The sequence below is a fragment of the Nannospalax galili genome, unplaced genomic scaffold (genome assembly GCF_000622305.1).
Source record: "Nannospalax galili isolate Female #2095 unplaced genomic scaffold, S.galili_v1.0 scaffold456, whole genome shotgun sequence".
Lineage (NCBI taxonomy): Eukaryota > Metazoa > Chordata > Mammalia > Rodentia > Spalacidae > Nannospalax > Nannospalax galili.
This window is the reverse complement of record NW_008337055.1, coordinates 461,189-474,884: the sequence shown is the minus strand read 5'-3', so window position 1 is coordinate 474,884 and position 13,696 is coordinate 461,189. Positions and strand designations below refer to the sequence as shown.

General features: G+C 46.3%; 2 protein-coding genes across 2 annotated transcripts; one reads left to right on the top strand and one right to left on the bottom strand.

Moving 5' to 3' along the window:
• The first annotated feature begins 5,582 nt into the window (after positions 1–5,582).
• LOC103733104 (histone H2B type 1) lies at positions 5,583–7,001 on the top strand. Its single transcript, XM_008831870.3, has one exon. It carries the CDS (start codon positions 5,632–5,634, stop codon positions 6,010–6,012), a length of 381 nt encoding a protein of 126 aa, XP_008830092.1. The 5' UTR covers positions 5,583–5,631; the 3' UTR covers positions 6,013–7,001.
• A 4,437-nt stretch (positions 7,002–11,438) lies between these two features.
• LOC103733103 (histone H4) lies at positions 11,439–12,250 on the bottom strand. Its single transcript, XM_008831869.3, has one exon. It carries the CDS (start codon positions 11,755–11,757, stop codon positions 11,446–11,448), a length of 312 nt encoding a protein of 103 aa, XP_008830091.1. The 5' UTR covers positions 11,758–12,250; the 3' UTR covers positions 11,439–11,445.
• Positions 12,251–13,696: the final 1,446 nt, after the last annotated feature.

The following is a 13,696-nucleotide window of genomic DNA, read 5'->3' as shown; positions in this document are numbered from 1 at the left end:
GCTTTTGAATGGAAGGACCCTGAAGCTGGAATATTGGGGCAACTAACCTGGACACGACTTCCCCAAGGGTTCAAGAATTCCCCTACTCTGTTTGATGAAGCTCTACATCGTGATCTGGCTGACTTTTGGGTAAGAAACCCACGGATTATGCTTCTTCAATATGTGGATGACCTCCTCTTAGCAGCTGAAACAGAAGCTGGCTGTCTGCAAGCTACGGAGGCTCTCCTACTGAGACTGGGGGAACTTGGATACCCGGCCTCAGCAAAGAAAGCCCAGATCTGCCTACAACAGGTGAACTATTTGGGCTATAGGTTGGAGGGAGGGCAACGTTGACTGACAGAAAGCAGGAAACAGACAGTAGCCTCTATCCCCCCACCAACCTCAGCCAGAGGACTCAGAGAGTTCTTGGGAAGTGCAGGATTCTGTAGATTATGGATACCGGGTTTCACTGAAATAGCGGCTCCTCTATATCCCTTGACAAAGAATGGGACTCCTTTTGTCTGGACTGAAGAACACCAGAGAGCCTTTGACAAAATAAAAAGAGCACTGCTGACGGCTCCAGCTCTGGGATTGCCAGACTTGACAAAACCTTTCGTCTTATATATAGATGAAAATAAAGGAATGGTAAAAGGGGTCGTTACTCAGACTTTGGGACCCTGGAAAAGGTAACCAAATTAGCTCTAGAGACTGGCACTAAAGACTGGGTGCAGCTCCTACCTCTAGCTCTATTTCAGGCTAGAAATACTCCTGCTATACATGGCTTAACCCCCTATGAAATCCTTTTTGGAGGACCACCTCCTGTCCTCGATGTAACCTTGTCCCCCCTGCCCTCTTCTCTTGATAACCCCAGCTTAAAAACAAGACTCCAAGCCCTCCAGATCATCCAGAACCAGGTTTGGAAGCCCTTGGCTGCAGTCTACCGACGCCTCATTCCTATCAAATTGGAGATCGGGTGTACGTGAAAAGACACAACGTAAAGCCATGCTTCCCACGTTAAAAGAGCTCTGATCCAGGAGGACACTGGAAAATGACATCTGCACAGGACATCCAACCCTCTAAAAATAAGACTCTCCAGAGATACTTAATAATTCTATTTGTTTATAGGCTTGTCCCCAGTTATGTAAATCCCCATCTCCCTGTGCTGACTGCCTGGCGGATAATTAATCAAATAGATGTTATGATATTTAAAATCCACAAGATGGCGCCCAAGGACACTTGGTGGCCCATCTTGTATCCAGATTTATGTAAATTGGCTATAAAAACACCAAAGCCCTGGGATGCAGGAAAATGGCTTAACCCCATAAATGCCAAATGTGGGGGAAGAGACTACTTTTCACAAAAACCCGAATACTCCTACTCAGGACTGTAAAGGTAAATGGTGCCATCCTCTTTGGGTGACATTCACAGAAGCAGGCAAGAAGGCCACAGGATGGGACAAGGGATATTCTTGGGGAATTAGACTATATGAGGAACAGGCTGATAATGGCCTTCTTTTTACTATTAAAAGAGAACTTGTGTCTCTCACTTTAGCAATACTTCTGGGAGCAGGGGTGGCGGCACGGGTGGGAACTGAAACCGCAGCCTTAATACAAGGACCACAGTATTATGCAGATTTACAAAAAGCTGTAAATAAAGATATTAGGGCAATAAAACAGTCAATTACCCTCCTGGAAAAATCCCTAACCTCTCTCTCAGAAGTAGTATTGGGCAGAGGCAGGCGGATCTTTTTGAGTTCAAGGTCAGCCTGGTCTACATAGTGAGTTCAGGTCAGCTGGGACTACAGGGAAACACTGTCTCAAAAAGACAAAAAAATAAATAACTAAAGTTTCCTTGCTACTTTGCAATCTCCAGGCTTATGCAGCAAGTGCTTTTACTCCCTGCGCCATTTCTCTGGCCCTCCAGGTTGGTCTTGAACTTGAGACAATCCTCTTGCCTCAGCCTCCTGAGTGCTGTGATTACAGGAATAAGCTACCATCCTGGACCATTTTTCTCATATTACTTGTTTTTGATGATTTACAAGCTAAAGAGAACAGCAAGGTTTTTTCTTGGAATGTCTGGAAGTCCTAAGTAATTTTTAAGTCATATTGATGGAATCTCAAATCAAAGCCCCCCAGATTAAAGCAAACTGAAACTAAGTTTCCCAGGCTACATTCTGGGAAACTGTACAAGGAAGTAAAAGGAAAATAATTCTAACTGTAGAAAAGAATAGATAAAAAATAGATGACCTGACCTTTTCATGCTTCTTTGCCCAAGCTGGAAACATACCTGAAAAATCCCCCTCCCATTTCTGCTGTAACTATGTAACCAAGCACTTCTACTGTAACCTGGATACCAGCTCCTCCCACTGCTTGTGGTTTCTGTCTATATAACCAAGTTTCTAAACTAAATCTGGGCTTCCCCTTTTGATTAAGGTGGAAGCCCGCCTATAGACGTATCAATAAACCCTCATGCTATTGCATCTACTGGTTTGAGGACTGAGTTATTGGGGTGTGACCTCCCGTGAACGTAGGGTACCCCAGTCTGGGGGTCCTACACAACCACCCCAAGGCAGAAACTGATGATCTCTTGGAGTTAGTTACTGATAGCTGACTGCAAGGAGACTTCATGAACTTTTCTCTTGATGAAATTGAACTTTTTGCTCTTATCTTGATAATCATAACCCTCCTAGCTTGGCGCTGCCTGTTTATCGCCCTTCTTTGTACTTATCACACCGAGCTACATCAGGTTGAAAGGGACAATTAACAAGGCAGTTAAAAACAGGGAAGTTTTTTTAAGCCATTTGGTGATCTAGATGTAATCCATCACTATTACCAGAGACTTGGGAATAGCAACAACCCCCTCTACTGAGCTGAACCTAATTTAACTTGGAAGAAGGGAGAAAAGATTAAGCTCCAGAAGCCTCCACTTGGGACCTAAGGGAGGCTGACCTGGAGGGGGCCTTCTTCACAGGGTATAAAGGTGATCCCCATGTCCTTTGTCCAGAAGAGACCTAGTCAGTGTTCTAGTTAGCTTTCTGTTGCTATAATAATATGCAGCCCAAAACCACCTTAGGGAGGAAAGGGTTTTATTTAGCTTGCACTTTCCCGTTACAGTCCACCAGGGGCAGGAACCAGGGGCAGGGGCAGAAACCAGGGGCAGGAACTGAGAGACCAGGAAGGAGTGCTGCTTCCTGGCAGGCTTCCCCTGGCTTGCTCAGTTACCCTCCTCACACAGCCCAGGCCACCCACCTAGGATGGTACTGCCCACCTTGAGCTGGGCTTTCTTATATCAATTAGCAATTAAGAAAACACCCCGCAGTCATAGCCAGAGGCTAATCTGGAATTCTATTGCTGCCCCTCTGCCCAGGTGACTCTAATTTGAGTTGAGAAAATTAACACAACAGACTCCTTGTCAACCTGAGAGACAAACACACCATCATTAAACCTTTTTTTCCTCGTCTGTTTGTTTTTGAGATTTTTTGTTGTTGTTGTTGTTGTTTTGAGACAGGAGCTCACTATGCAGCCTGCCTGGCCTAGAACTCACTATGTATACCAGGCTGGAGCTGAACTCAGATAATCCTCCTGCCTCGACTGCTCAGGTACTGAGATTAAAGGCGTGTGCCACCACACCTGTCTTATTTTCTACATTTTAACTCTTTAATCCATGGAGGAATCTAGTGGGATCCAAGACCACCTGCCCCCAAACTGGAACAGAATCAGATCTGCATTTTTGTCCTTTGTAGTCAGTGAAGGGTTTTAAATAAGAACAGCTCATTCTTTTTCTCTAAAAGCGTATACCAGGGCAGCCCCAGTGCTGGCTAGGTGGACACTCAAGGCAGATTCAGCCTAAATCATTTTTGGCTCAACTACTTTCAAGCAATGGGGTTTGGACAAGATGACCTCCCATACTCAAATTATTTATTTAGTAATTTATTTATTATTTTGTAAAATAGGAAACATAGTAACATGCATCATCTGTGGTTTTTTACAGTTACATAAATATACTCAAAACACATTAGCTTCTGAAGTTACACCTCAAAGGGTTGGTTGCTAAGGAACCCTGTCCATAAATGAGACCTTGGTAAGGTTCCTGCAGAGCACTGGATAGGTTTACAGCTGAATTAGGTAAAAACCTAAGTCAACAGGTTGCAGGGCAAGTTAAGATGCTTTTGCAATACCCAGAGGGAACGCCACAGAGTGATGGTTAAATTGGGAGTTCTTCATTAGCTAGCTAGTTAGCAAGCCTATAGAGCAGTCCTAAAAGTGTTTCTCTTTCCTCCAAGAAAATGTGGAGAGGATACCTGGAGCTCAGTTTTAGAAAAGAAGAGGAAAGTTAGAAAGGACCCTGCAGAAAGGTAAACAGGTGGGTTGGCTAAGAAGTCAAGGAGGAGAGGGAGGGAGGGAAGATAGGAGGAGAGCTTTTCCAATTTATATTTTTCTTTTAATCTTTACACTAAAATTTTCTGACGGCTAGCAAGGAAACTTAGGTAGCCTTTTTGCATTGTTTCATTAATAAAGTATATTCCCCCCCCCAAGCTGTTAAGAGCGAACTTGAACTTCCTTCAGAGTCCATTATTTTAAAGTTATATATATATATATATACACATATGAAGGCTAAAGCCTCCAGGAGGGTAGGCGGAGGAAAATCTCATGGCTTTTAAGTTATCAATGGAAACAACCAAGACCGGGAATGTCAGGGAAAAGGTGGTTAGGGTCCAAGCAGCCCACCTGAGTTCAGAGGTTACACAACCCCAGACCCCTGGGGCTCAGGAAAAAGGATTACACCAGTGACACGTGGTTGGAAAAATAAACAGAGACAGCATATTAAGAAAGGACAAACACTCTCCAAGATGGGAATGGGCTAGAGGGCTGAACAGCCCCAAGACTTCTGGCCACGTGACTCGCAGCTTTCCCATTTGAATTTCGCGGGCTTTTTAAAAATTCCGCGCATGCTCTGTTCCTTAAATGAAGCTTGGCTAAGAAAGGGCTCTGCAAACTGGTTCGTTTTCCTCTGTTGATGTTTCAGGTCACTCTATTCTCCTGCCACAAGGTCTTCCTTTTGGCTAAGTTGGTATAATTGGCCCTTGCCCACCTGTCTGTCTGTCTGTCTGGCCAGGGAGTTCGTCCCCGGCTTAGCCACCGCCACTCAAGGTCGTGCTGACTAGGAAACGCCACCTTCGGAATCCGGGGACAGAAGGCTCCTAATTCTCTGCCGTCCGTGCTTTCCCTCCCACAGAGTTGGAACCGAGACCAAATGTAAAGATGAAATCTTTACGGGAGGTTTTAAACGGTTTCGGAATGCTAACAATCGGAGACTTTACATTTCTGACGTTTCAACATAGAAATTAACAAGTGAACTGATAGGAATTGTTTACCGCCAGAGGCGCTGGTTTGGGTTTTTCTTTGTTTGGTGTAAAGTAGCTTTTAGTAGCCTTTTTGCTCGAAAACTCATACCTTAAAAAAAAAAAAAAACCTCAAGATTTGTCCAATGAGAGAGCAGACCTTGAATCATGCCTTCTATACGACAGAGCAAAAATGAACCAATTAGTGAAAGTGAAAGCAAGGCCTCATTTGCATAAGGCTGTCTACAAATTCGAGAGCACCAGCGACTGAGACTTCACTTTCTTTTTCCCACGGAAAGAAGGATCCGAAGATGCCCGAGCCCGCGAAGTCAGCGCCCGCCCCGAAGAAGGGCTCCAAGAAGGCGGTGACCAAGGCTCAGAAGAAGGACGGCAAGAAGCGCAAGCGCAGCCGCAAGGAGAGCTACTCGGTGTACGTGTACAAGGTGCTGAAGCAGGTGCACCCCGACACGGGCATCTCGTCCAAGGCCATGGGCATCATGAACTCGTTCGTCAACGACATCTTCGAGCGCATCGCGGGCGAGGCGTCGCGCTTGGCGCACTACAACAAGCGCTCGACCATCACGTCCCGGGAGATCCAGACGGCCGTGCGCCTGCTGCTGCCTGGGGAGCTGGCCAAGCACGCCGTGTCCGAGGGCACCAAGGCCGTCACCAAGTACACCAGCTCCAAGTGAGCGCGCGCAGCGCCCTGACCCCAAAGGCTCTTTTCAGAGCCACCCAACGTTTCACGTTTGAGAGTTGTGTGCTTGTCCGTACCGCTGTTTTCTGTGGGTCTGAGAAACAACGCATCGGCAAGGGCCCACAGCCGGGGTAAGCTCTTAAATACAGACATTTTCGTTAAGATCTGCATTTCTTGTAAGTTTAAGTAGACATTCCCTTTATGCTATTAACAATGAACCCCAGGAATTTTAGGTAATTTTCGTGCAACCAGAACTGTAATTTTCCTCTAGGATGAGCCATCCGGTGTGGACCTCTGATCTCAACAACTGAGCTTGCGCACTCTAGTCTGAGTTTGCGGTTTGTGGGAAAGCTAAGGCTGGTGAATTTGCATACCTCCAGTTTTTGTGAAGTCTTGCGACACTGCCCCTAAAATCGCAGAGAAACCCGGCGTGGTAGCGCGCTCCTTTACACCTGGCTAAGATCCAGGCCAACCTGGTCTCCATAGCGTATTCCAGGCCAAGTGGGACTGTGGAAAACCCTGTCTCAAAAAGTCAAGAAAGTTAGGCTGCAGGGTTAGTGGATCTCGGAGCCTGCTGACCCGCTCTCGGTGACGCTCACGTGGCCATCTTCAGCAGCGCCACTGGAGGCGACATCTTCGCTGCGCTGGCACTTAACAAGTTTCTAGCTGTGAAGCGCCTCTAATTTCCTCCCCTCCACCCACCACCTCTTGGCTTGGAGCTTTTGGATTCTTTGTGAAGCTTGTAAATCTTAAAACAAGAAGCGCTGACTCCAATAGGAAAACATTACGCGTGTTAACTTAATGACAGGAAGTGGCGAAAGGTGTTTGTAAACGTAAAGGCAAAAAAATAAGGCCGTGAAACATTTTGTTCTGTCCCTTCCCTAAATTGCTTTTAAATGACCTCACTGGGTATTTTTGTAAGCTCTAAAATCAAGTTACCAATCCCCTCTCTTGTTTCAAAAATAAACTGGAAAAAAAAAAAAAGCATTCCCCAGTATTCAGCCACGTGACTTTCCCCGCTGTTGAAGGCTTTGGAATGCTAGGAGTGGCTCTGTGGCCTCCAGTTTTTCAGTTTGCAGCTCCCGGTTGAAATCCGGAAGGACTGGTGTTTGCAGCTTTTGTGCTGATTCCAGCAAAAGTGGGAGCAACGCGGACAAGCGAGAGAGGAGAAGGATCTTGACCCAGTCTTATGAGAATAAACGTGATGGAAGATGTGTAGGGACAGTGTTATGCGTGGGCTGAAGCCCACAAGCAGTTTCAGCTAGCTGCAGTCACTGCCCAGGGTGCAGCTTGTTAGCGTCCTCCAGCTAGAAGGTTGGGAAGTCTGTTTATGATCACGAAATCACAAGAGGAAACTTGGGAAATAAAAGGCTGGGCCTCTTTCCCCTTCTTCAGGTGTAGGAGTTTTCTGGGAGAAGGTCAGTGACAAAGGTTTGGTTGCAGTTAATACCAAAACTACTCTAGAATTGCTGAAAACCCTCCTTACTAAGCCTGTGTGTCTCAACAGCTTTGTCTGTTTGAGCCCCTCACTGGTAGCCCAGGGATCCTTGAAACTGTTGCTCTTTCAGACTTCTACCTGCCAGCTGGGAATACATTTTATCTCACCTCCCTAAGGCTCTGCTCCCCTTTAAGGCACAGTAAATGCAAAGATAGAGACTATCCATTTTGAAGTAACAAAGTTACAAATGCAGGCCAGGGAGGTGGCGGGGTGGGAAAGGCACTTACTTACCAGCTAGCCTGATGACCTGCGTTGGCTCCCCACTGGAAGAGGAGAAACCTTCTCCTGCAAATTGTCCTCTGGCCTCCACATTTATCATCACACACAAGATAAATACTTATTTCTAAAAATTGCGAATACTTTTAGACACAATATTGAAACTTCCTGGTTACTGATGAATTGCTTCCATTTCAGAGTCACAATGTTCATTTTAATGTTTTGTTTTGGTTTAGAGTTTGGTTTGGTTTGGTTTTTCTATGACAAGGTCTTACTGTGTAATTTAGGCTAGCTTGAAACTCACTGTGTAGAGCTGGATTATAGGTGTCACCCACCCTATAGTGTTTTTAAAAGCACAGGATTAAGTTGATTACCTCTGAGCCCTACGCAGCTTTTCTCTAATGCCCCACTGTTCTTTTGTGCAGAGGATTGGTGGGTTAGGTTGGTTGGTTGGTTGGTTTTTTAGACAGGGCCTCATATGAAGCCCCAGGTGGCCTGGAACTCACTATGTAGATCAGGCTGGCCTTGTATTCACTGAGATCCGCCTGCCTCTGTCTCACAAAAGCTGGCATTAAAGGCACCATCATCTCCACCCCACACCTTATACCACCCCATTCCTGTTGGGTGTTTTTTGATTTTGGTTTTTTTGAACCAGTTGCTTAAAATGAATAAAAAATAATTTTTTAAATAAAACAAGATGCAGAAGAGTGTTTCTCAAATTTGAAGGGACATTAGATTCACCTGAGGGAAGGGGACTTGTTAAAGAACACACTGATGTTTCCAGTCCCCAAGTTGAATTGGTCTTTTTAAAAAGTTCCCAAGGGCTGCCTTGTGATGTCTGCCTTGTGAACTTGATGGCCTGAATGATCCCGGAACCTCACATAAAAGATGATGAACAGATAACACAATAATAAAATAAATACAGATCATACATTCCAGGGACACGTGCTGGAATGGCAGTGCTGTGGGAGCATCTGATGTGCAGATGAGGTTAGTAAAGCCCATCCCCGTTGGAATTCAGGATGAGAAGGCAACTTGATAAAGAACTGAGACAGAATCCGACCTCAACAAATGCAGATAGCTTTATTAGCTATGAGGGGCACGCAACCTTCCCATGGGAATGGAGGTTGGGCATCTGGGTTGAGGGAGATCTGGGATTTATAAATGGACCCAGTAAGGTGCCTTGCCTTCCTGGATGGTGTCCTGCTCCTTCCTAGGATCTGGGAAGAAGAAATGAGGACTTGTGGTCTGGAATTTGAAAATTCTACAGGAAGGCTGCTAATGAACCAGATGTTTTTGGCTAGCGGCCATGTGTTCTGAGATCTCCCTCCTAGAGGGGAGGCAGGATAAGGGAATGGCTAGTTCTTTCAGTCACTTGTCAGGCTGATTTTCCTTCACTCCATGCCCAAGTGAGAAGGGAAGATGTAAGATTCATATGTCAAACTATGATGTTTAAGTTTATTGTACACATTCAGAATTTACAGACAGCTCCTGATCAGGGAACTGACGGGACCTGTTTGCTTCAGGCTTAGGATACTGGGTGCATCAGTGGATTTGGCCTGATTCTGTTTTGAGTTAGGACCTCATCTATACTATACTGGCCTTGAAGTAGCTGACAATGACCTTAAACTTTGATCCTCTTGTATTTGCCTCCTGAGTGCTGGCATTACAGGCAGGAGCCACCACACTCACCTTCATGCAGGGCATGGAACCCAGAGCCTGTGGCTAGGCAAGAACTCTACCAACTAAGACGCTTCTTCCAACCCATACCAATTCTACCCTCTTTACCCCCCCAACCATTCCAGGGGATTTGACGCACACTGTTCTGGCCATGGGTAGGTAGTACACTCATGTGCATGTGTCTGTGCACTTACACACACACACACACACACACACACACACACACACACACACACACCAGTATGGAACTGTTTTTGTTGGGTGAGGATGAAAGTTCAGGCTGAAGAAATGGTGTCAGCAGTGGTGTCCGAAAGAGGAATCAGAGAGCAACTGAGGCTTTTCCATTCAGGAGTTTATAAACTGTTGGTTTCATTTCCATGAACTGAGATACAGTACTGAGCCAGACAGACCAGTCAACTATCCTGTGTCTTATATTTTTCCTGGAGAAGACAGAATAGACATGTTCACAACTTGGCAAGAAAATTTTAAACAGAGAAAACTTCTGTGTGCTGTCCCAAAGCACTCAAGTCCTATCTCAAAACTTAAAATTGATGGACTTCCTCCTTTAATTAAATTAAAAATAAGCCCCACAGGTTTGGTTTTTAATACCCAGATCTTGTGAGATATAATCAATTTGTGCCTCTAGGTTTCTGAAAATCAAATTCTCTTAAATGGGCTATCCCATATATTTTATTTTTAGTTCATGTGTATGAGTGTTTGGCCTGCAAGCAAGTGCACCTATGTGTGCAATTCCAGAGGCCAAAAGAATGTGTCAGATCCCCCTGAATTGGAGATACAGAAGGTTGTTACCCATTATGTGGGTGCTGGGAAACGAACCAGGGTTGTCTACAAGAGCACTCAGTGCTCTTAACCACTGAGTCATCTCTTCAGCTGCTAAAATGGAATATCCTGCATTCTCAATCAAAATATTAACCACTGTTTTAATGTCTCATTATAAAAATACGTTTTGCACTCAATGGTAAAAATTACAAAACTGACACCCAGTACTTTGAAACAGGTAAGACACAAACATACCTTCTCATAGCTTACATTATGCACTGAGCCTCACTGTGTTATTCCCATAACGCAACACAGTGACAAAGGGCTACCAAGGAAAGCTCAGTTGGTATCAATGTGTGTTAGGTGGACCGGGTATCCTGGTTCATGGCCTTAATCAGGAGGGCAGAGGCAGACAGACCTGTGAGATCCAGGCCAGCCTGGTCTACATACTGAGTTCCAAGCCAGTTAGGGCTACAAGGAGATCCCATCTCAAAAAAAACAAAAAAAACAAAAAAAAGTCCTAGAGTCTGGAGAGATGGCTCAGTGGTTGACTAATGTACAGGCTGCTTTGCAGGGGATAAGGGTTTGGTTCCTATCACCGACGATGGAGGCTAAGAACCACTCTAGTTCCAGGAGATCCACCCACTTCTGGCTTCTGAGGGCACTGCCTGACACAGGTAAACTTACATGCAGGCAAAACACTCCTATACATAAAATAAATCAAAATAAACTTTCAGGCCAAAGGAGGGGGCTTAAAGGACAGGTAACTCATCCTTTCCCGCTTGTTGGCTCAGTCACTTGGTGGCATAATGTCCTGGGAAATGTTTCCTGACTAGGCAGCTCCCAATCCTGCCCAGGCCTTAAAACAAAGCACCTGTCAAACACAACCCAAGATTCCTCACAGCAAACCAAGAAACCACTATGTCTGAGAGGCCTACCATCACACGTCATTCACAAACCCCATGCAAAATCTGCCCACACCTAAAAGATGCTTAGCCACTACTCTATATTAGAACTTCTAGACAAAGGGAAGCCGCTCAAAGCACTAGGGACTGTGCAAAGTCCCAACGACTGCAACTACTGATGTTCAATAGATTGCAATACTTTCCACAGAAATTCTACCTCCAATTTCAGCAAAGACGGCCCTTACCTTGCAAAACTCCCTGCTGTTTCTGCTTTTAGTCAAGAACCTATGCAAGTGTTAAGCCTTTAGAGGAAAAGGTGGCGGCCCTGAAAAGGGCCTTTGCGAGCGCATCAGCCGCCGAAGCCGTAGAGCGTGCGGCCCTGGCGCTTGAGCGCGTAGACCACGTCCATGGCCGTGACGGTCTTGCGCTTGGCGTGCTCCGTGTAGGTGACGGCGTCGCGGATCACGTTCTCCAGGAAGACCTTCAGCACCCCGCGGGTCTCCTCGTAGATGAGGCCAGAGATGCGCTTGACGCCGCCGCGCCGGGCCAAGCGCCGGATGGCGGGCTTGGTGATGCCCTGGATGTTGTCACGGAGGACTTTGCGGTGGCGCTTGGCGCCGCCCTTGCCCAGGCCCTTCCCGCCCTTGCCGCGACCAGACATGGCTGAAAAGCACGGTAGCTTGGGCAGGAGACCTTGCCCTTAAATAGCTCCTTTGCGGACCTGAATGAAAACCGCGAGGGGGTGGAACCCACAGTGAGCGCCCGCCCTTCGGCGCATTTGTCCTTTGAGAGGCTTGACGGGACAAGGGCGTGGCCTGAGCTACAGCAGAGCCGGGAATTAGAATTTAATATAAAGGAGAATGTGTCTCAATGGGGTGCCTTGTACACTGTCACCAGCAAGCTTGGCGTTTGTCTCTCTGGGTTCAGCAAATATGAAATAGTACCGTTTTCCTTCTAAGACGCTTTAAGTAAACATGCGTTAATTCATGTTCGGAGTGTTTTTACTGACTTCGGTATGGCTGCATGTTTCTTAGCATGCAGGCTGAAAGGGCTCTTTGCTCTCTCCAAAAGCTGTAGTGGCCTGACTCTAAGGGTCCCCCCGCAATCCCCTCAGAAGCCCAAAGGGGGCACTGCCTGCAGGGCACCCTTGAGGCCTCCCCAAGCGGCAAGGATTCACCATGAAACCCTACTTAGGCTGAGTGAGACTCTGGGAGAACAGGGTGGGAAAACAGCAGGACCCACAGGGAGACAGGGTACTTTCATAGGCACAAACCTATGCATGCATCCTGTGCTAACTTCAACTGATCCCCCCAACCCATCCAGAACAGCCCCTGGAGCCCACTCCACAATCAGGCACACAGGGCACCCATGCACTCAGATGCACCCAGTTTTCACACGCACACAGGTGTGCTCACTCGCATGTGTACACAAATAGGTTCAGAAGGTTACAGAATTAAAGGGCAGGAAGGATAAAAGACATTGAGACTGTTTTGAATCTTTAGAAATGTGAATGTCCCAAAGGTGGAAATATACCAGAATTCAGTTCATGACTTAGCATCCTTAATGAAGGGTAGAATGTAGCCAGCACGGTCTGTGTGATTATATTGTCCTGACATCTCTCTCTCACCCGTTCTCTGGCGAGTTACACTCAGTTTTCCTATTGTAAATATGTGATCAAAGTATAAAATATTTGTCAAAGATGTAATCTGCCCAGTGGACGTAGGTTAGTTAATACGTTAGTTGAAAATGAGCAAGCACTGGGCATTTGTTATGCCTTATGTGCTGGATAGCTTTGGTGTCAACTTGACACACCTGGGTTGAGGGAGCCTCAATCGGGGAATTGCCTCTGTTAGACTGGCCTGTGGCCATGTCTGAGGGGCATCTTCTTGATGAGTGATGTTGAAGGGCCCAGCCCACTGTGGGTGGTGCCACCCCTGGGCAGGTGGGCCTGTGTTGCATAAGAAATCAGGCTGAGCAGGAGCCAAGGGAGTAAGCCAGTAAGCAGCACTCCTCCATGGTCTGTGCTCCAGCTCCTGTCCAGCTTCCTGCCCTGAGTTCCTACCTTGGGCTCCCTGATGAACTACGACCTGGGAGATGTAAGACAAATAAACCCTTTCCTCCCCAAGTTGGTAGTGGTCAGAGTGTTTTGTCACAACAATGGAAAAACAAACTAGGTTGTAAGAGAATGGCTGTCCTCAGCTTCTCCCCTTCCATCCTCCTTTCAGGGAGGCAGAGGAAGGAAGATCACAAGGTCAAGGCCAGCTGGACTGCATAATGAGACTTCACACACAAAAGTAGAAGAAAAATTTTTTCATGGGGCTCAGGGTTTAAGAGCACTGGCTGCTCTTGCAGAGGTCCTGGGTCGGTTCTCAGCACCCACACAGTGGATAACAACCTTCAGTAACCCCAGTTCCAGGTGATCCAATACCCTCTTCTCCCCCCCCCACCCCCGCATTACACAACACGGGTACACTTGCATACATGCAGGTAAAACACTCATACTCATACAATAAAAATATTAAAAAAAAAAAAAAAAAAAAAACGGGGATGGGGGTGTACGCCTCTAATCCTAGCATTCAGAAGGCTGGTTTTTTTTTTTT

Coding starts and splice junctions, on each gene's coding strand:
- LOC103733103 (XM_008831869.3), bottom strand. CDS start 11,757: ATGTCTGGTCGCGGCAAGGGCGGGAAGGGCCTGGGCAAGGGCGGCGCC.
- LOC103733104 (XM_008831870.3), top strand. CDS start 5,632: ATGCCCGAGCCCGCGAAGTCAGCGCCCGCCCCGAAGAAGGGCTCCAAG.